The sequence below is a fragment of the Amblyraja radiata genome, chromosome 15, assembly GCF_010909765.2.
Source record: "Amblyraja radiata isolate CabotCenter1 chromosome 15, sAmbRad1.1.pri, whole genome shotgun sequence".
NCBI lineage: Eukaryota > Metazoa > Chordata > Chondrichthyes > Rajiformes > Rajidae > Amblyraja > Amblyraja radiata.
Window position 1 is genome coordinate 8,460,345 of NC_045970.1, and position 20,735 is coordinate 8,481,079.

Genomic DNA, 20,735 nt, shown 5'->3' on the forward strand with positions numbered 1-20,735 from the left:
GCACATTAAAAAAAAGATGAAAATACAAATGTGACTCGAGCTGTTACCTAGCAACAGCAGGGATCCTTGGCGCAAATTCTGTCCTAATGTACATATTCACATAATGGAGCTCATTATCTCCACTGGGAGATAAGATTGTCCTTGAATGTAATTGTTTGGCTTGCGTCATCAGCGGATAGTAGCAAATTGTTTTGTCACTCTTTTTGAAAGCATTAAATTCCACAGTAACTTACAGGAAGTGCATGCAAGGCTGTGTAATTGTAACATTGAATCGAGGAATGTTATCTTTGTTCTTTTAATTCATATGCCATATATTTCCTTCCAAATGCGATATCTTCATCCTGAGTTCCACATTCATCTCCAACCACAAGATAACTTTGCTGTTCAGTGGAGCACTACAAAAACCCACCCAAACAGCTGCTCTCCTTTGGGCATTCACTAGGATTGTAGAAGAAATACCGACTTAGTGGTTGCTTTTTACAGATTCACAGCATAGCACTGGCATAGTTCAGTAGTTCATATATCTTTAGTGATCTTTGCCAGATCTCATCACTGCAGCCAAGCAGCTGCCACAAGCAAGGCTTCAGAATCTGCTGTTTGCCGCGTCCACTGTAATTGTCAACCTGAATCTTGGCTCTTGCAGAAGGCTTGCAATTTTTAATCATTGCCAGCTTTGTTTGGTTGAAGATACACAAAAGCTAATGTTTTTCCCAAATAATGCATGAGGCACAATAACAAAAATATGGGATTTGGTGGCAGATAAAATGCAGTTAATTACAATTTTGGAAAATTACAATGGAACACTGCCAGAAAACCTTAGAAATGGAGCTTGAGGGTGAATTATTAATCAATTCTGCATTCTGTCTCTTGCATGCCTCTCAACACATACCCACACATCCCAATTCACCCATCACCAGAGGCTATTTACAGTGGCCTGTTCATTTATTAGCACAAATGCAGGATAGGGAGCACTCGGCTTCCAACCCAGCATGGAATGAATGTGCAGGCTCCATGTGGACAGCTCCAGAGAGCAGGATGAATCTGTAGCACTGGTGTTATGAGACAGCAATACACTCAGCTGCGTCAGAGTTTGGCCACTCCACATTAATGAAACATAGGTGGCAGAATTCAAGCAAGGATAAATATAAAAGCAATAAGTGAATTTTTTAATATAAGGATCATTGTTTGCCTGCTTTAACCTAAACCATTCATATAATTCCCAACTTCATAACTTGGAAGGGCTACTTCTATTTCTACCTCTGCCTATTTTCCAGACTAAAAATTCTTGGCTTCAATGGAGATCAATAGGAGATGCTTGTAACAAATTTTGCCAGCAATGTCCACAATTATTAATGAATATTTTTTTTAAATGCTGGTGATGATAATGAGCTGTAGCATTGAAGCGTCTAATGGTGGGGCTTCTTAAGTATTGTAAAAAAAACACTTTTCAGATCAGTAAACGCTGTTGGCAGAAATCTTGTTAAAAAGACGGATCATTAAAAAAATCCTTTCAACATAATGAAAATTACTTCTTATTGCAGTGTAATGACCAATTGTTCTCCATTTGCAGGAGCTCCTAGCAGTCGATGGTTCTAGGAGGCACAAGGTCTCGGTGCATGTTCTGTCCCGAGACATGGATCCTTGTGAGTATCTGAACATTTTTTACAGACTTACTCGTAGAAACTGGATACCAGGTTAATTTCCGGGATGGCGGGACTGTCATATGCTGAGAGAATGGAGAATGGGCTTGAATATTCTGGAGTTTAGAAGGATGAGAGGGGTGAGACCAAGCATAGGCTTGGCAATCGTTTCGCCGAACACCTCCTCTTAGTCCGCATTAACCAACCTGATCTCCCTGTGGCTCAGCACTTCAACTCCCCCTCCCATTCCGATTCCGACCTTTCTGTCCTGGGCCTCCTCCATGGCCAGAGTGAGCACCACCGGAAATTGGAGGAGCAGCACCTCATATTCCGCTTGGGCAGTTTGCACCCCAGCAGCATGAACATTGACTTCTCCAATTTCCGGTAGCCCCTGCTGTCTCCTCCTCTTCCCAGCTCTCCCTCAGCCCTCTGGCTCCTCCTCTTCCTTTCTTCTTCCCACCCCCCCCACCTACATCAGTCTGAAGAAGGGTTTCGGCCTGAAACGTTGCCTATTTCCTTCGCTCCATAGATGCTGCCTCGCCCGCTGAGTTTCTCCAGCACTTTTGTCTACCTGAGAGGGGATCTTATTGAAACATATAAGATTATTAAGGGTTTGGACACGCTAGAGGCAGGAAACATGTTCCCGATGTTGGGAGAACCAGGGGCCACAGTTTAAGAATAAGGGGCAAGCCATTTAGAATGGAGACGAGGAAACACTTTTTCCACACAGAGTTGTGAGCCTGTGGAATTCTCTGCTTCAGAGGGCGGTGGAGGCCAGTTCTCTGGATACTTTCAAGAGAGAGCTAGATAGGGCTCTTAAAGATAGCAGAGTCAGGGGATATGGGGAGAAGGCAGGAACGGGGTACTGATTGTGGATGAGCAGCCATGATCACATTGAATGGAGGTGCTGGCTCGAAGGGCCAAATGGTCTACTCCTGCACCTATTGTCTATTGCCTATTGTTTAACACAATGAGCAGCAGCAGCACTAATGGAGAGAATACTTGCAAATTCAAAGTGTTCTCTCTGGTAGTGCTGCTGTTGCTTATGTTAATGAAATCATTAAAGAAAGTTATATGAAGAAAATATCCCAGGAGCATTTTGCAAGTATGATAGTATCTATGCAAAGAAACCAGAGTTTAACATTGTTGTCAATGCTATTCCATTACTCCTTTATCTGGCCTTCAACTAACGATGAAAAGACGTCAGATAATTAGCACGTTTTCTATAAAGACAAGGGAAATATGAAAACTAATGGGCAGAGATCAGTTGAGTTTGATTTCCCGTTTGTCCTTTGTTATCAAACAATAATGTAAACAATTAGTGCATTCCTGTATAATCCATTTCCTGAATTTTGTTTTGGTAGTAGCACACCGACAGTCACATGCTGGTTTTAAGCAAATTTCTGTTCAATAACAGAACTATATTTTTATCTCATTCACCATCTAATCATATTTTTATTTTGACTCAATTAGATTGCAGTATTCTTATCCTATTTTCCTGGAAAGAATATTTGCCTTAATTTATATTGTAATGCAATGAGTAAAAATTGAGTCTGTTTGCAGAGACATACCAGCTGCTAGAATCATTTGCCAAAATACTAAGTGTTTTCCCAAGAACCCGAAGAGCTTGAAAGAAAGGATGTGTATAATTCAACCTAAAAACTTCACTGTCCAGTTATGGTCCAACCAATGTTTTGTATTTGATGCTCTTTGGAATGAAAGGGTATTCCTTGATTTATTTTCTCGCTTTACCCACATTTGCACTTTTTCTTTGCGAATTTGCATGCTTACATTCTTATGTTCCCACTTAATGTGTACTTGCCTTGAGTTTGAGTTTAGTTTATTGTCACATGTACCAAGGTGCTGTGAAAAGCCTTTGTTGCGTGTGAACCAGTCAGCGGGATGATTACAATTGAGCCATCCACAGTGTACATGACAAAGGGAATGTGAATATAGTTATAATTACAGTTATAACGCAAATTAATATTGCTATAGCTCACTTAACCAGGAATAATTTATTAACTGGTACAGATCAAGTATTTATCACCATTACGATCACTTCATAACACAAATAAGTTGAAATTTAATGAATGTTTGCCTAACCTCCAGTTTTAATTTTAAAAACAAAATGCTGAAAATACAGAATGTTTCTAATTTAATCATAATCATATATACATGTCCTTTTTGCATTTCTTTGAAAAAATAGAATTTTGATTAAACCACAGTCACGGTCTTGATGTGTGGAATCACATTTAGCATGTGACCCTGAAAGTTGTTTAATGATATAGGTCTACATCTTAATTCTGTACTAAGTCGACCGATTCATTTATTACACAAAAAAACAATGAATTTTGCTTTTATAATGTTTTTGAATCTTCCTTGTTTAGCCATTAGTCATTCGCATGTGAATACAAATGTAATTCCAGGCCCTGTTATTGAACATGCTCCCTATCTAAATGATGTCAACTTGAGTCCTGCACCACCTTTGCCTCAGGTATGTAATTTTTTTTAATGCACTTGTCCTTTTAATTCTGTCACCATTTTGAAAATGCCTTGAAGACTGAGACAATGCCAGGTATAAGCCTGATAACGACAGGCCTGTGAGTCTAAATTAAAATGTTATTGGAAACATTTCTTGAAGGACGGAATTAATCTATACTTGGAAAGGCTGAGATTAATGAAATAAAGCATGACTTTGTTGGAGGGAGATCCTGTCTGATTGGTTTGCTTTAGTTTAGAGAAAGGGAGTGGAAACAGGCCCTGCAGCCCACCAAGTTTGCACTGACCAATGATCACATAAACCAGTTCTATCCTTTACACCAGGGACAATTTACAGAAGCCAGTTAACCTAAAAACCAAGCCCATCTTTGGAGGAAACTGGAGCACCTGGAGAAAACCCACTTGGTCACAGGGAAAAAAGTACAAACTCTGTACAGACAGCACCCGTGGTCAGGATCAAACCCGGGTCTCTGGGTAAGGCAGCAACTCTACCGCTGTGTCACCCTGCTGGTTTAATTTTTTGAAGATGTAACAAAATGTGCTGATGAGGGCAGTGCAATTGAAGCGTTCTACGTGTGTACAAGGCCTTTGAAAAGGTCCCACATGAAAGACTGGTCTAAAGATTAGAGTCCATGGGATCCAAAGTAAGCTGCCACACTAGATCCAAAATTGTCAATAGGAAGCAGAAGGAAGTGGTGAAAGTTGTTTTTGTGATTACAATCCTGTGACCAGTTGTGTAGTACGGTGAAAAGTGGCTTTGTTTTAACATATGATAAAATATTGGAAATGAATGTAGGAAGTTTTGCAGATGACACAAAAACTGGTGTTTATAAGGAGGAGGATAACCTTAGATTACATGACTTAGTTAGTAAAATGAAGACAGTAAAGGCAGGTGGAACTATTGATCATTGCATGATGATGCACTTTGGGGATGGCTATAATGGTTGGACTATACATTGAACGATAGAGCCCTAGATTGTATTGAAGAACAGAGACCTTGGCGTACAAGTCTTCCATGAAGGTGGCAGCACAGGTTGATAAGGTAGTGAAAAAGGTGTATGGGATATTTGCTTTATTTGTCTGGGAATGGAATGTAGGAGCAAGAATGTAATGGTGCAGCTTTCCAAAGCCCTGGTTAAGCCATAACTGGAGGTCTGTGTGCAGCTCCAATCACAACACTATAGGAAGGAATATTGCACTGCACTGGAGATGGTGCAGAGGACATTCATCAGGATGTTGCTTGGCATGAAGTGTTGTAGATATGAGGAAAAACTAGAAAGGATGTGTTTGGTTCCTTACAGTGGACGAGGCTGAGGAGGTACAATAGAGATATTAAATTTGAGTTGCAGAGAAAGGGTAGATAGTGGATAACTTTTCCCTTCAACAGAAGTGTTTAAAAATTAGAGAACATAGTTTTTGGGTAAGATATTTTCAAGGAATCTAGGGAAGAACTCTTATCAACAATCCAGAGTGCAATCTAGCATCCCCTCCTGAATACATTTGAGAAATATCAAGAGACTTGAATTGCCAGTGGACCAATTGCTCTGGACCAAGTGCTGGTAAATGAGATTACTGTAGATGGGCACTTGACAGTCAGCATGGACACAGCGGGCTGAAGGATCTGTTTCCGTGTTTTCTGAAACTGATTTGGTTTGTGAATTGAAAATGAACAAGATCAATTGCAGACACAAAGAACTGCAGATGCTGGAATCTTGAGCAAAACACAAAGTGCTAAAGGTACTCCGAGTCAAACTGGAGTCTGATAAAAGGGTTCCAATCCGAAATGTCACCTGTCTATTCCCACCATGGATGCTGCCTAAACCACAGAGTTCCTCCTGATTTTCTCCTGGTGCTTTTGACATTCCAGTTTTAATCTGCCAAATTAGGTTCCATTTACTCATGTGTCCATTCGAAGGTTACTTCAAACTATGTCCTTCAAAGCTAACATAACTACTGAACTTTAACCATATATTTTACACTGGAAAAAATATAAAACAATAAACTAATATTTTTCAGAAAAATTAATGTTGATTTTCTACGAGTAAAAGAGTAAATAATTAGGCTGCTTCCCACATATCCTGACATTCTTTTAAGTTACAACGGATCTCAATTTAAATAATTCACTCATTTTCAAAATCTCAAAATCCCTACAACACAAAATGTACAAATGAATAACTTCAATTGACTCTGTATCCAGAGCTGATGGGGGAGAATCTTGGAGACATCTGTTTGCAGAAAAGTTATTTCCTGATTTCTTTCCTAACTGGTCTAACTGCAATTTTATGCCTCCTTGTTCTAACTTTTCTCCATCAGAAGATACTTTCTTTGTGTGTAGCAAATTGCTACATTATTTTAAATGCATAAATTGAATCACTCCTCAACCTTTAAATTCAAATCAATGTCAATAAAACGTCTGTTACTTCTCTATTGTAATTAACATCTGCCATTAACTTAAAATTCCCCCGATCCTAAATTGTACGAAATTAAACTGGTTTAAATTTTGCTGAACAAACAAAAATCAGACTAACATTTTTATAGTACCTGTTCTGACAGTTACCTCTATTATTTTTCTTTTCTCTGCTTATTGCTCTTTATTCCATACCTTATTTTACCCTGCCCATTGTTGCTTTCATCACCCCTATCAAATTTGTTCTTAAATTATTTCAGGAAAATTGTGGTTTAAAAATATATTTTGTGGTTTTCTTTCTAATGTCTTAAATGCTGCACAAAAGGAAATAATATATTTCCCCTAAAATCTAGCCTAAAAGCATTTTTATTTTAATCCTTAAGTGTAACAACTGTTATTAACTTCCAATTATTAGTTAATTTAACCTAATTTAACCTAAGTTTTGATGTAATTGGTAGTGGACAATTCTAATATTACCTTACCTGTGTGGATTCCAAATTACCTTTTAAATAAGTAAATGTTAACCCAATCAAGCTAATAGGCATTATATTTAAGTGTTGTTACCACCATTCAAATAAAACAGACATGAATTCTGACCAAGATTAATACGGCAAGGGATCTTGACAATACTTTCCTTTGTTTTTGCACTTTGTGCCAAGTCTAATAGCAGAATGCAGCTGAGAAATGGCAAGTAGAATTTGTCCAACAGGTTCAAGTCACAAAACCTGAGGCACTTCTGCTGAGAAACAAAAATATATGTAGGATGTTCAGGTCCAATTCAGGCCCTTCGAAATGGTATTTGGTAGCAGTGATATTGTAAATGAAAATAAGGAAGTGAAGTGTCAAATAATTGCTTTACATCAGTCTTTATAACAGAAAATAATTAAACTAGAGAATTAAACATTAATAGAAAGATATTAAAAAAAGATATTGTGAAAATAAATGGGAATAACAGTAGATTATATCGCCTCATGAACTCGTTTTTTGGAAACCCATTTTTCCTATTACGGTGAAAACAAACATGCAAATCTCACTTAACCCTTCACTATGCTATGTAAACTAAGAAATAAATAGCCTTACAACAGTGTAAATTATTTTTTTAAACGTTTGTCTCATTCAAAACATAATTAGGTTATTTTTTTACTTTTTGTTCTGAGCAAGGCATTCTCACTATAAACCCACTGAATCCCATGGCTATCTTGACTACTCTTCTTCCCACCCTGCTTCCTGTAAGGACTTCATCCCCTACTCCCAATTCCTCCGTCTACGCCGCATCTGCTCCCAGGATGAGGTGTTTCACACCAGGGCATCGCAAATGTCCTCATTCTTCAGGGAACGGGGGTTCCCCTCCCTCACTATAGATGAGGCTCTCACCAGGGTCTCTTCCATACCCCGTAACACTGCTCTCTCTCCCCATCCCCCCCACTCGTAACAAGGGCAGAGTCCCCCTAGTCCTCACCTTTCACAGCCGTCACATACAACAAATAGTCCTCCGTCATTTTCACCACCTCCAACATGATCCCACCACTCGCCACATCTTCCCATCTCCCTCAGTGTCTGCTTTTTGCAAAGACCGCTCCCTCCGTAACTTCCTGGTCTATTCTTCCCTTCCCTCCTGCACCAACCCCTCCCCGGGCACTTTCCCTTGCAACCGCAAGAGATGCTACACTTGTCGCTTTACCTCCCCCCTCGACTCCATTCAAGGACCCAAGCAGTCGTTCCAGGTGTGACAGAGGTTCACCTGCATCTCCTCCAACCTCATCTATTGCAACCGCTGCTCTAGATGTCAGCTGATCTACATCGGTGAGACCAAGCGTAGGCTTGGCGATCGTTTCGCTGAACACCTCCGCTCGGTGCGCATTAACCTGGTGGCTCAGCACTTCAACTGCTCCCATTCCAAATCCAACCTCTCTGTCCTGGGCCTCCTCCATGGCCAGAGTGAGCGCCACCGGAAATTGGAGGAGCAGCACCTCATATCTTGACTACCTTGGGCAGTCTGCACCCTAACGGCATAAACATTGAATTCTCCAATTTCCGGTAGCCCTTGCTGTCTCCTCCCCCTCTCAGCTCCACTTCAGCCCTGGTCCTCCTCCTCTTCCTTTTTCCTTTCTTCTCTCCACCCTACATCAGTCTGAAGAAGGGTTTCGGCCCGAAACGGTGCCTATTTCCTTCGCTCCATAGATGCTGCTGCACCCGCTGAGTTTCTCCAGCACTTTTGTCTACCTTTGAGGGTCAGTATAATTTGGAATGCATAACCACAGTGAGTGATTAAAGCAGAGATCGTTACATCGTTTAAGGGAAAATCTGGCACGTTCACGGAGATAGAAATTGATTTAAGGTTATGGGGGGAAAAAGAGAACATTGCCAGGATTTGTTTTGAATTATTTTGGCAAGAGAGCCGGCACAGATAACCTCATGATGACCTTGTTGTAACTTTGGTTTAGATGTTACCTTAATAACCTGATTGTTTTTTTTTCTAGCCAAGCATAATTGAAGATATGACCATGTTCAAGCGCAGTTTACCGCTCTTTCCACTGGCAAAGCCGCACTTCAGTTGCATGGCAGCAAAACTCTGAGATATAGAGGACTGATCCAAAAGAAGGAAGATGCAAATGAAAAAACATGAGTGACAGTGTTCATTCTGCTGGGAATTGGAGAAACTTTCATCAGAGATCATTTCTTTTAAATTAACTCTTTGCAGTTGGGAGAGTATACAGTTAATTAGTTCATCTGCATATTTCTGCCTGTTAAAGGTTCTACTACCCAAGTGGTATTTTAAATTACTTGCCCATAAATATTTCAGACTCTATATTGGAATCTACAAAATGCTAGTGTACAAACCAGTGAAATAACACTGTATAGTATGAATCAAATTTCTTTTGTGATAGAGCCTTATAATTGAAACCCATAACATGTTTTTACCTTGTACACAAATTTTGTAATTTTGAATTTTTGTGCTCATACAGCTGGTAGTAAAATGATGGAAACGCTGTTTTGCCTCAAACTCTTTCTGTAATGTTAAACTACCAGCCTGCAGTAAACTTAGATATAAAATACTTGAAAAGTAACTGCTAATGGATTTGAATCTATATTTACATGATTGAAACAAAACAATCTGCAGTTTTCAAGAAAAGCCGAGCAGATAGAGAAACTGATGAAAGGAACTCAGAGAGATGATGCGTTTATTCTGGGAACTTGTTTGGAAAGCTGAAATTTAAAATATGGATAGGTTTACCCAGTAAACATGTAAAAATTGATAAATTTCCTCTATTAGATCATTTAACCTGTTTTAGATATTTTTGTTAAAGTACTAAAGGAATTATGAAGAAAAACCATGAAATTGGACCCAATACAAAATATTTGTTGTTTCATTGCTTTGGTGTGCTTCTATTACCTTAAATGTTGTTTAGCATCTAAGAAAGACCATCCAAAATATCTAATTTGTGATGAAAGGTTATTGACTGAAATATAAACTGTTTATTTCTGCACAGATACTGGTAGATCTAGCCTTTTTGCTTTATTTGATTGCCAGAATCTACCGTTAATTGATTTTGCATCATAAGCGCCATCTTGTTGTACCACTGCTTAACACTCATTTGAGTGATAATTGTGCACTCAGTAGCACTTCTAGAATTATGAGTAAGTGTTAAAGGCAAGATCAGGGAATTGGGCTGTCAGCTAAAGCAAAGCAGTGACAGTAAAGGTTACAAACAAATCATTAATGTAATCAAAGTATCAGGATTATTGCAATCACAAACGTGATGGCAATGTGTTAGCATCTCTGTGATCTAAACACTGATATCAACTGAGATCAACAAAAGTGATTTACAATATGACTGTTAGAAGTAAGGTAGCTGATAATGCAAGTTATATCTTGCATGATAGTGGGGGAAGTACCAGGTAGAATTCATGAAGCAAAAAAAACCAGGAAAGTTGCAGAACACTAAAGCCAACTGAATTGTATTGAAGGACAAGTGGAAATGATTGTTACTGCATTTCGTATTATTCGGAGCAGTCAATAGCTATTGGGATTCTTCTCTTGAACCGTTGGCAATAGTTATTTATGAAGTAAGTTGTTTCCATGTTTACCTGTGAAGATCATTTGATCTAATTTGTAAATTCACAATTCCTGAATGACTTTGTGTTACTGTTGCACACGACATTTAGTGCAGACAGTTTTGTAAAAGGTGCCCTTGTTCTCAATTATATCAAGTACTTTAGCAAGCTTTGTTATGACCCATTTCCTATTCAATTCAACATTGCTGCAACACTGAGCTGACTGATACTTGTCACCTAGTTTAGCAGCTGATACAATTATTTCAGGAGGTTCAAAGATCTATTTGTAACGGCCATCTCAGCAAAGGGGGAAAAATTGCAATTAACTAATTTAAATATGCTGTGATGAAAGTAACCAAATCATTATTACAAATGTTAGCAAAATACTTTAGGTATGGATATCTTTTACTTATTACTCCACCTCCCTGCCACTCCTCATCGCTTCCCAACAGTAAATAGTTTGCCTAAAATTTTTGCATAGTAGTGTGACAATATTTCAGAAGTGCATATCACATTGGAGTTGTGATCCTGCAGAATTTTGGAAGCTTTTCAGTAAGTAAATTCATATTTTCTTGAGATCATGCCTGACACAATGGGGAAAACCCATTGTAAAATTTGGACTAATATTTTTAAGTCATTTTCAATCTAGCAGCATTCAAGGGAAAGGATCACAACTCCAATGTGATTTGCAATATTAGAAGATAGAAATAATAACCCTGAGTTTTAAATAATTTATAAAATAAAATATTAGCATTCATAAAATACAATTCTTCACCGATTTCACTGCTGGTGAGCTAGATAAAATGTATCTATTTTCTTGCAATGCAATGATAGGCATTGTCTGCAATATTGTTAAGGCCAGCAACAATTTTAGCATTGAATAGACTGAATATCATTAAGCCTTTGGCCGTTTTGGGATTGATAAAGTGAAATACATAGACCAGATGATTAGATTAATAGATAATACTGCAAAATATGTTGGTGTGACATGTTTTCTAGTGGGTTTAGATTCTTTGCTGCAGTGAAACATTGTTCTCAACCATGTTTCCAACATTTTACTGAAGTGTGTGTAGCAGTGCAGTCTGACTCGGGCATATCCATTGATTCTTTAAAAGGAATCTAACGATGCAGCTTTTTTCAAGCAATAACAGCCAACAGAGTATGAATATCCAGTCTGTTTTTATGGCTTGTGAATAGATGTAGCATTTTTTGTTGAATGTGATGTAAATCACTTAAACTGGCTTAATTTTAAAGATTTTGAATCACTTGTTGTGGAACTGGATGCAAAAAACATAGTTACTGTATTGAAAAGGATGTCACTGTTCGTAATAAAATAAACTTGTGCTCCTTTTCTGTCTTTGTTGATTAATTGGCCAGATTCCCAACTGGAAAGACCTCCTACACAACTGAAAACGTTACCTGACATTTCTCAATAGCACTTGCTATTTCCCAATAATTGTTGCGTTGATACGTGGGATTTCAAGGTCAGACACACCGGTTTAAGTATAAAAAACATTCTACCAATCAGATATGCATCTTCACATCCCACTAAGTACATATCAATTATCTGCCTTTATAATTGATGGACATATACAAAATAAATTGTATATTGGAAGCCAGGATGCGGGGTGGGAGATTGCAACCTTCACGTGGTCCGCCCTGTTTCAACAAATGCAATCAACCTGGCGTGCACAATCAAATAAGATCAAATAAAACAAGTTGTCCTACAACTTTAGGCTGTGCATGCCATATGCAAGAAGAAGAAGAAGAAGAAAAAGAAGCCAGGATGCCAAGAATTGCCAACCAGATGTAAATAATTTGCCAACTTCAAAATAGTTTTCTGCCCAATTTCATCTGGATTCAATTGGAGACCATGCTAACTTAAATTATTCTATTTAAGATTAGAGTTTGGCAGTTTTGGCTTTTAGTCTGAGGATATAACCTTGACATTGAATGACAGTGCTATGTGATCTAAACACTGGTTGAAAATCATTGCTGCTTCAAGAAAATCCTTAATGTTAGGGGTTGATAATTTTTGGGATCCTGAATATTTTTCTGTGGAATGTGGTTGGTTATCACTAGCAAGGCAAGCATTTATTGCCCGTCCCTTATTGCCCCGAAGGCAGAGATGGCCCACCACAATCTGATCCACTGCAGTCTTGTGAAGTGACTAAATTGATGCGCACAGGTCCAGGATGTAAGCACGGCAACAATGAAGGAACAACAGTACTCTTTCAAGTCAAGTGAATGGGGAGATGGATAATGTTCCATGGGCCTGTTATATTTCTCATCCTTGGTGATGGTTTTGGGTTGTACTATGAGGAAATCAGAGATAGGTAACTGGTTAGTTTTGTAATTAATAGGTTCTACTCTGTCGCTGCAAGAGAAAATGTCTGGGATGTGTGTCGTACTGGCTGCTTTGATGACACACACCATTGCTTATTGAACATGTGCGTGATGAACATGGGGAGACATAATTGTCACCCTTAAATTATTGCCAGAGGAAAAGAGTTAGCTAATCCAAAAAAGTGTGTTTTCATAGCCCTCTGGTTGCAGCTGTGCTGTTTCATGTGTGCCTGCCACAACAAATGCATCCTACTGCAGGGCATTCCAGCAGCTGCATGCCATACAGCAGGCTGCTGCACTTAAACCACATTGACATTGAGTAAGATCCCCTGAGAACCAAGTTCTCCATTCCAGTTCTTTTGATGAGCAATGTATTCAAAAGCTGGAAGCAGTAACAGAATCAAGACCTGGAAGCAAAGGTAAATATCCACAACTGGGCTGTATTGCCACGGAGGTCTAGGCCAGAGCACTCTTGAACATACAAGCCTTCAGATCATTCTAAACAAGTGGTTTGCAAACAAGCAGGTTCATTAATCACTTAAGGAAAAATAGGCCTGCAACTAGGAACATTTTGCATGTTTCTTGTAATGTTTGTCACTTAATGGGGTATAACCATATAACAATTACAACACGGAAACAGGCCATCTTTGCCCCTCTAGTCCGCGCCGAACACTTACTCTCGCTAGTCCCATCTACCTGCACTCAGACCATAACCCTCCATTCCTTTCCCGTCCATATACCTATCCAATTTATTTTTAAATTATAAAATCGAACCTGCCTCCACCACTTCCACTGGAAGTTCATTCCACACAGCTACCACCCTCTGAGTAAAGAAGTTCCCCCTCATGTTACCCCTAAACTTTTGTCCCTTAATTCTCAAATCATGTCCTCTTGTCTGAATCTTCCCTACTCTCAATGGAAAAAGTTTATCCACATCAACTCTGTCTATCCCTCTCATAATTTTAAAGACCTCTATCAAGTCTCCCCTTAACCTTCTGCGCTCCAAAGAATAAAGACATCTTGTTCAACCTTTCTCTATAACTTAGGTGCTGAAACCCAGGCAACATTCTAGTAAATCTCCTCTACTCTCTCTATTTTGTTGACATCCTTCCTATAATTAGGCGACCAAAATTATACACCATATTCCAGAATTAGCCTCACCAATGCCTTGTACAATTTTAACATTACATCCCAACTTCTATACTCAATGCTCTTGATTTATAAAGGCCAGCACACCAAAAGCTTTCTTTACCACCCTATCTACCTGATATTCCACCTTCAGGGAACTATGCACAGTTATTCCTAGATCCCTCTGTTCTACTGCATTCCACAATTCACTACCATTTACCATGTACGTCCTATTTTGATTTGTCATACCAAGATGTAGCACCTCACACTTATCAGCATTAAACTCCATCTGCCATCTTTCAGCCCACTCTTCCAAATGGCCTAAATCTCTACTCTACTAAAGACTCGAGTGGGCCATTTCAGAACTGATTGCCGGCTGCTTAACCAACTTCCAGAGTTCACACTGCTCTCACTATGGTGCTTTTGCCACTGTTTAGCTGCTGAATCAATCAATGGATCGTCAGTGGTGCTGCTTCTGGTAGAAGTCATTGCTGTTCTCCTGGGCGTGGCAATGACTGGTTTCACAGGATGGGTCGAAACATCAGGGCAGAGGCAGAGGGTTGCTCAAATGTAGAGAGCCTTCTCCACAGAGCCTTCAGATATGCCACATCATAATTAAACTTCTTCAAAAATGTATTTACAGGATCAGGTTTCCAAGGCTGCCTTAGATATGTAAGATATGTGAAATGATTATATAGGACAATCTTCGGCCATGCTCGGTTCAATGCATGGGGACAATATCGTGTTTATACCTATATTACAGGGTAATCAGGATGAAGTTAGGACCACTCGAGGATTAAGGAGGGAAGTCGTGCTTGGAGTGAGAGATGCAGGTGAGGTACTGAATGAGTTATAAACACCTGTACTCACAAAGATGGAGGACAGTGAGATTAGTGTGGCGAATACTAATATGCAAGGGCAGTTTGAGATCAAGAAGAAAGGTGGTGGTGTTGGGGCTCTTCACCATTCAGGTGGATAAATCCCCATTTACCTAAATGCTGCCTGGATTACAGGGCATTAGCTACAAAGAGGGGTTGCATAAACTTGGATTGGCGTCTCTGGAATGCTGGAGGTTGAGCGGAGCCCTGATAGAAGCATATAAAATAATGAGAGGCATAGAAAGCGCAGATAGTACAACCCTTTATCCCAGGTTAGAAATGTCGACGATAGAAGGCATAACTTTAAGGTGAGAGGTACAAAGTTTAAAATAAATATGTGGGGCAAGTTTGTATTACACAATGAATGGTGGGTGCTTGGAATGCTCCACCAGGGTGAGGCTATGATAGTAGCATTTTAGATGCTTTTAGTTAGGCATATGCAGGAAATGGAGGGATATGAAGCATGTGCTGGTAGATGAGCCTAGTTTCACTTGGCAACCTGTTCAGCACAGACATTGTGCGCCAGGGGGCAATTCCTGTGCTGTACATTTCTATGTTCGACATTACTCCCTCATCTCAATGTCCTAACTGGGACGCATGACAATAAAACTCTCTTGACTTTGTAGATGCTTAAGCAGATACCTGCCACAAATTGCAGCTCACCACTGTATCAGGAAAGTCACATGTCCTTGGCTGCCACCGAGTCATTCTTTCATCTGCATTGATTTCACGTGGAGATTTGCCAGCATTGCTGGCTTCACTTAAGTACAAGATATACTGGTCCATTTTTTCAGCATGAAAGGTGTCCACTAACTCAGCGTGTGCTTGGTTGTGGATCATCAGGAGGACTTTTGTGCTGTTCAATGGCATATGTAAGGGAAGCGCATATAACCTCTTCACCTCCAGAGAGAACATAATGGAGAATTTCTAGGAGCAACATTAGGGCATTCGGCCCATCAAGTCTACTCTGCCATTCAATAATGGCTGATTTATCTTTCCCTCTCAACCACATTCTCCTGCCTTCACCCCATAACCCCTGACACCCTTACTAATCAAAAGAATGCTATCTCCACCTTAAAAATATCACCTGGCCTCCACAGCCGCCTATGGCAATGAATTCCACCGATTCATCACCCTCTGACTAAAGAAATTCCTTTTCATCTCCTTTCTAAAGATATCTCTTTTTATTGAGGCTGTGGCCTCTGGTCCTAGACTCACTCAGTGGAAACATCCTCTCCACATCCACTCTATTCAAGCCTTTCACTATTTGGTAAGTTTCAATGAGGTCACCCCTCATCCTTCTAAACTCCAGCGACTACAGGCCCAATGCTGTCAAATGCTCATCATATGTTAATTTTCACAACAGCATTGCCTGGAAGGACAAATTCTGTGAGGAAAAGGGCTAAAGCCAAATTCCTTGGTTCCTCACCCACTTCATAGTTCTACCACATCAGGCAGACTTTGCCACAAGAACTGTGAAAGTGCGAGAGTTATGGAAAATCTGCTGGCAAAATTAAGATTCCAGTTCACTCCTGCAGCGTGCACTCAAAGGAAAACTTCATCAGCTCCTCCACCTCCTCCTACTTACCCTTGGACCATGACCCCACTGACGAGCACCAGGCCACCATTTCTAGCACCATCACCGACTTCATCAATTCCCACGCCCTACCTGACCAAGCCTCCAAACTCATCGTTCCCCAGCCCTGCACGGCCCGTTTTTACCTTCTCCCCAAAATCCACAAACCCGGCTCTCCCGGCAGACCCATTGTCTCTGCGTGTTCGTGCCCCACCGAACTCATCTCCACATACCTTGACTCCATCCTATCCCCCTTGGTCAAATCCCTCCCCACCTTTGTTCTAGACACCTCAGACACTCTCCGCCGCCTCCACGCATTCCACTCTCTGGGCCCTCACCCCCTCATCTTCACCATGGATGTCCGGTCACTCTACACCTCCATCCCCCACCAGGATGGCCTCAGAGCCCTCCGGTTCTTCCTCGACCAGAGGAGCAACCTATACCCAGCCACTGACACTCTCCTCCGCTTAGCGGAGTTGGTCCTCACCCTCAATAACTTTACATTTGACTCCTCCCATTTCCTCCAAACACAAGGCGTAGCTATGGGCACACGCATGGGCCCCAGCTACGCCTGCCTCTTTGTCGGGTACGTTGAACAATCCTTGTTCGATGCGTACCAGGGCCCCATCCCCGACCTCTACCTCCGCTACATTGACGACTGCTTTGGTGCCACCTCCTGCACCCACACACAACTGACTGACTTCATCCACTTCACCACCAACTTCCATCCGGCACTCCAATACACCTGGACGATTTCCGACACTTCCCTACCATTCCTTGACCTCACCATCTCCATCGCAGGGGACAGACTCCTGACCGACATACATTACAAACCCACTGACTCACATGGCTATCTGGACTACACGTCTTCCCACCCTGCCCCCTGTAAAGACTCCATCCCCTACTCCCAATTCCTCCGCCTACGCCGCATCTGTTCCCAGGATGAGACATTTCATACCAGGGCATCGGAAATGTCCTCGTTCTTCAGGGAACGGGGATTCCCCTCCGCCACCATAGATGAGGCTCACACCAGGGTCTCATCCATACCCCGTAACACTGCTCTCTCTCCCCATCCCCGCACACGCAACAAGGGCAGAGTCCCTCTGGTCCTCACCTTTCACCCCACCAGCCGGCAAATACAACACATAATCCTCCGCCATTTCCGCCACCTCCAACGTGACCCCACCACTCGCCACTTCTTCCCATCTCCCCCCATGTCTGCCTTCCGCAAAGACCGCTCCCTCCGCAACTCCCTCGTCAATTCTTCCCTTCCCTCCCGCACCACCCCCTCCCCGGGCACTTTCCGTTGCAACCGCAAGAAATGCAACACCTGTCCCTTCACCTCCCCCCTCGACTCCATTCAAGGTCCCAAGCAGTCGTTCCAGGTGCGACAAAGGTTCACCTGTATCTCCTCCAACCTCATCTACTGCATCCGCTGCTCTAGATGTCAGCTGATTTACATCGGTGAGACCAAGCGTAGGTTGGGCGACCGTTTCGCCGAACACCTCCGCTCAGTCCGCAATAACCTACCTGACCTCCCGGTGGCTCAGCACTTCAACTCCCCCTCCCATTCCCAATCCGACCTCTCTGTCCTGGGTCTCCTCCATTGCCAGAGTGAGCAACAGCGGAAATTGGAGGAACAGCACCTCATATTCCGTCTGGGGTCCTTGCGTCCTTATGGCATCAACATTGAATTCCCCCAATTTGGCTAGCCTGTGCTGTCTCCTCCCCTTCCTTCACCCTCTAGCTGTCTCCTCCCACCCACCCATCCGCCCGCCCTCGGGCTCCTCCTCCTCCTCCCTTTTTCCTTCTTTCTTTCCCCACCCCCCATCAGTCTGAAGAAGGGTTTCGGCCCGAAACGTCGCCTATTTCCTTCGCTCCATAGATGCTGCTGCACCCGCTGAGTTTCCCCAGCAATTTTGTGTACCTTAGAGATAATATGTAGTTGGAGACAGCAAGACTGGTCAGAGAACTGGGAAGGGTGAGGAACAGAGAGAGAGATGGAAAGCAAGGGCTACGAAGTTGGAGAAATCAATGTTCATACCGCTGGGGTGTAAACTACCCAAGCGAAATATGAGGTGTTGTTCACCCCATTTGCGCTGGGCCTCACTCTGACAATGGAGGAGGCCCAGGACAGAAAGGTCAGTGGGAATGGGAGGGGGAGTTAAAGTGTTTAGCAAACGGGAGATCAGGTAGATTTAGGCGGACTGAGCGGAGGTGTTCAGCGAAATGATCACCGAGCCTGCGCTTGGCCTCGCCAATTTATATGAGTCCACACCTGGAACAATGGATACAGTGGATGAGGTTGGAGGAGGTGCAAGTGAACATCTGCCTTACCCAAAAAGACAGTCGGTGTCCTTGGATGAAGTCGAGGGGGGAGATATAGGGACAGGTGTTGCATCTCCTGCGGTTGCAGGGGAACCTAGGTGGTTTGGGTGGGAAAGGATGAGTTGACCGGGGAGTTGCGGAGGGAATGGGCTCTGTGGAAAGCTGAAAGGGGTGGAGATGGGAAGTTGTGGCTCGTGGTGGGATCCCGTTGGAGGTGGTGGAAATGTCAGAGGATTATGTGCTGTATTGAGGAGACGAGTGAGGGTCTCATCTATGATGGAAGAGGGGAACCCCCGTTCCCTAAAGAATGAGGACATCTCAGATGTTCTAGTATGGAACACCTGATGCGGCGTAGACGGAGGAATTGGGAGTAGGGAATAGAGTCTTTACAGGAAGCAGGGTGGGAAGAAGTGTAGTCCAGATAGTTGTGGGGTTTATAATAGATGTCAGTCGATAGATTAGTTGATACCAGTGAGGAGGGTTTTTTAAAAGGCAGATGGTTGGACAAAGGCCAGAGATGAACAGACAGTACGTATGTGACAAAAGAATTGAAGAGTTGTGAATTATGAAGCCAGATGAAGAAATGGAGGGGGCGGGATGAAATAAATGTGTGTCCAGTGGGCACAGGGGAGAGAGGGTGGGGGGAAGAAGGGGGAGAGTATATGGGGGGGGAGTGTTATGTAGTTACCTAAAATTGGAGAATTCAATGGATTGTAAGCTACCCGCGTGGAATATGAAGTGCTGTTCCTCCAGTATGTGTGTGGCAATGGAGGAGGCCCAGGACAGAAATATGCCTTCTGTCAGTTACATTGAATAGTACTTATTCTAAACGTACACTGACTCCATCTGATTCTCCGTTACTTCAACGGCTGCATCATGCAGAACTCGTTGATTTCATTAACTTTACCACTAACTACCACCCTGCACTCAAACTCACTTAGACTCTCTCTGACACCTCTCTCCCCTTTCTTGATCTCCCTGTCTCCATCACATGGAACAGACTATCGACTGACATATACCACCAGCATAGCAACTCCCACAGTTATCTGGACTACACTTCCTCCCACCCTGCCTCTTGCAAAGATGTTACACCCTACTTTCAATTCCTCCGTCTCTGCCGCATCACCTCCAGATGAGGCTTTCCATTCTAGGACATCCGAGATGCCCTCTTTCTTTAGTAAATCTGATTTCCCTCTTGCTGGCAAAGATGGATCCCCCACCCACGTCTCCTCTGCATCCTGTAGTTCTGCTCTCGATCCCTCTCCCCCCAAACAGAACAAAGACAGAGCTCCCCCGATTCTCATCTTTCACCCCACCAGCCTCCGCATCCAACACACCATCTTCTGACATTTCTGTCACCTCCAACGTGATCCCACCTCGCCTTTCCACCTTCCACAGACAACTCCCTCCACAACTCCTTGGTTCACTCATCTCTTCCCATCCAAACCATCCCCTCCCCAAGTACTTTCCCCTGCAACGGCAGGAGATGTTACGCCTGTCATTATTACCTCCACCCTCCCCTCCATCCAGTGACCCCAGCTGTCCTTCCAGGTGAGACAGAAGTTCACCTGCACCTCCTCTAACATCATCTACTGCATCCTGTGTTCCCGATGTGGCTTCCTATACATACAGTGGGCAAGACCAAACATAGACTCAACGACTGTTTCACTGAACACTTATGCTCGGTCCATCAAGGCCTACTGGATCTCCAAGTTGCTAACCATTTTAACTCCTCTTCCCTATCCCATACTGACCTTTCTGTCCTGGGCCTCCTCCATTGCCCAGAGTGAGGCCACACACAAACTGGAAGGACAACACTTCATATTCCGCTTGGGTAGTTCCGAACCCATCAGGTATTCCATGGGCTGTTCATGCTA

General features: G+C 42.3%; 1 protein-coding gene across 6 annotated transcripts in view; it reads left to right on the forward strand.

Annotated features, from left to right (window-relative positions):
- ide (insulin degrading enzyme) overlaps positions 1–11,952 on the forward strand; it is a 135,466-nt gene extending 123,514 nt beyond the window's left edge. For 4 of the 6 annotated variants that reach the window (XM_033033608.1, XM_033033607.1, XM_033033605.1 and 1 more), the window contains exons 23-25: positions 1,571–1,643; positions 4,028–4,134; positions 9,027–11,952. In XM_033033608.1, coding sequence (XP_032889499.1) covers positions 1,571–1,643; positions 4,028–4,134; positions 9,027–9,122 — 276 coding nt within the window. In that variant the 3' untranslated portion in view covers positions 9,123–11,952. The remainder of the gene's footprint in view (positions 1–1,570; positions 1,644–4,027; positions 4,135–9,026) is intronic. The other 2 variants (XM_033033609.1, XM_033033606.1) reach the window with 1 other exon arrangement.
- Positions 11,953–20,735: the final 8,783 nt, after the last annotated feature.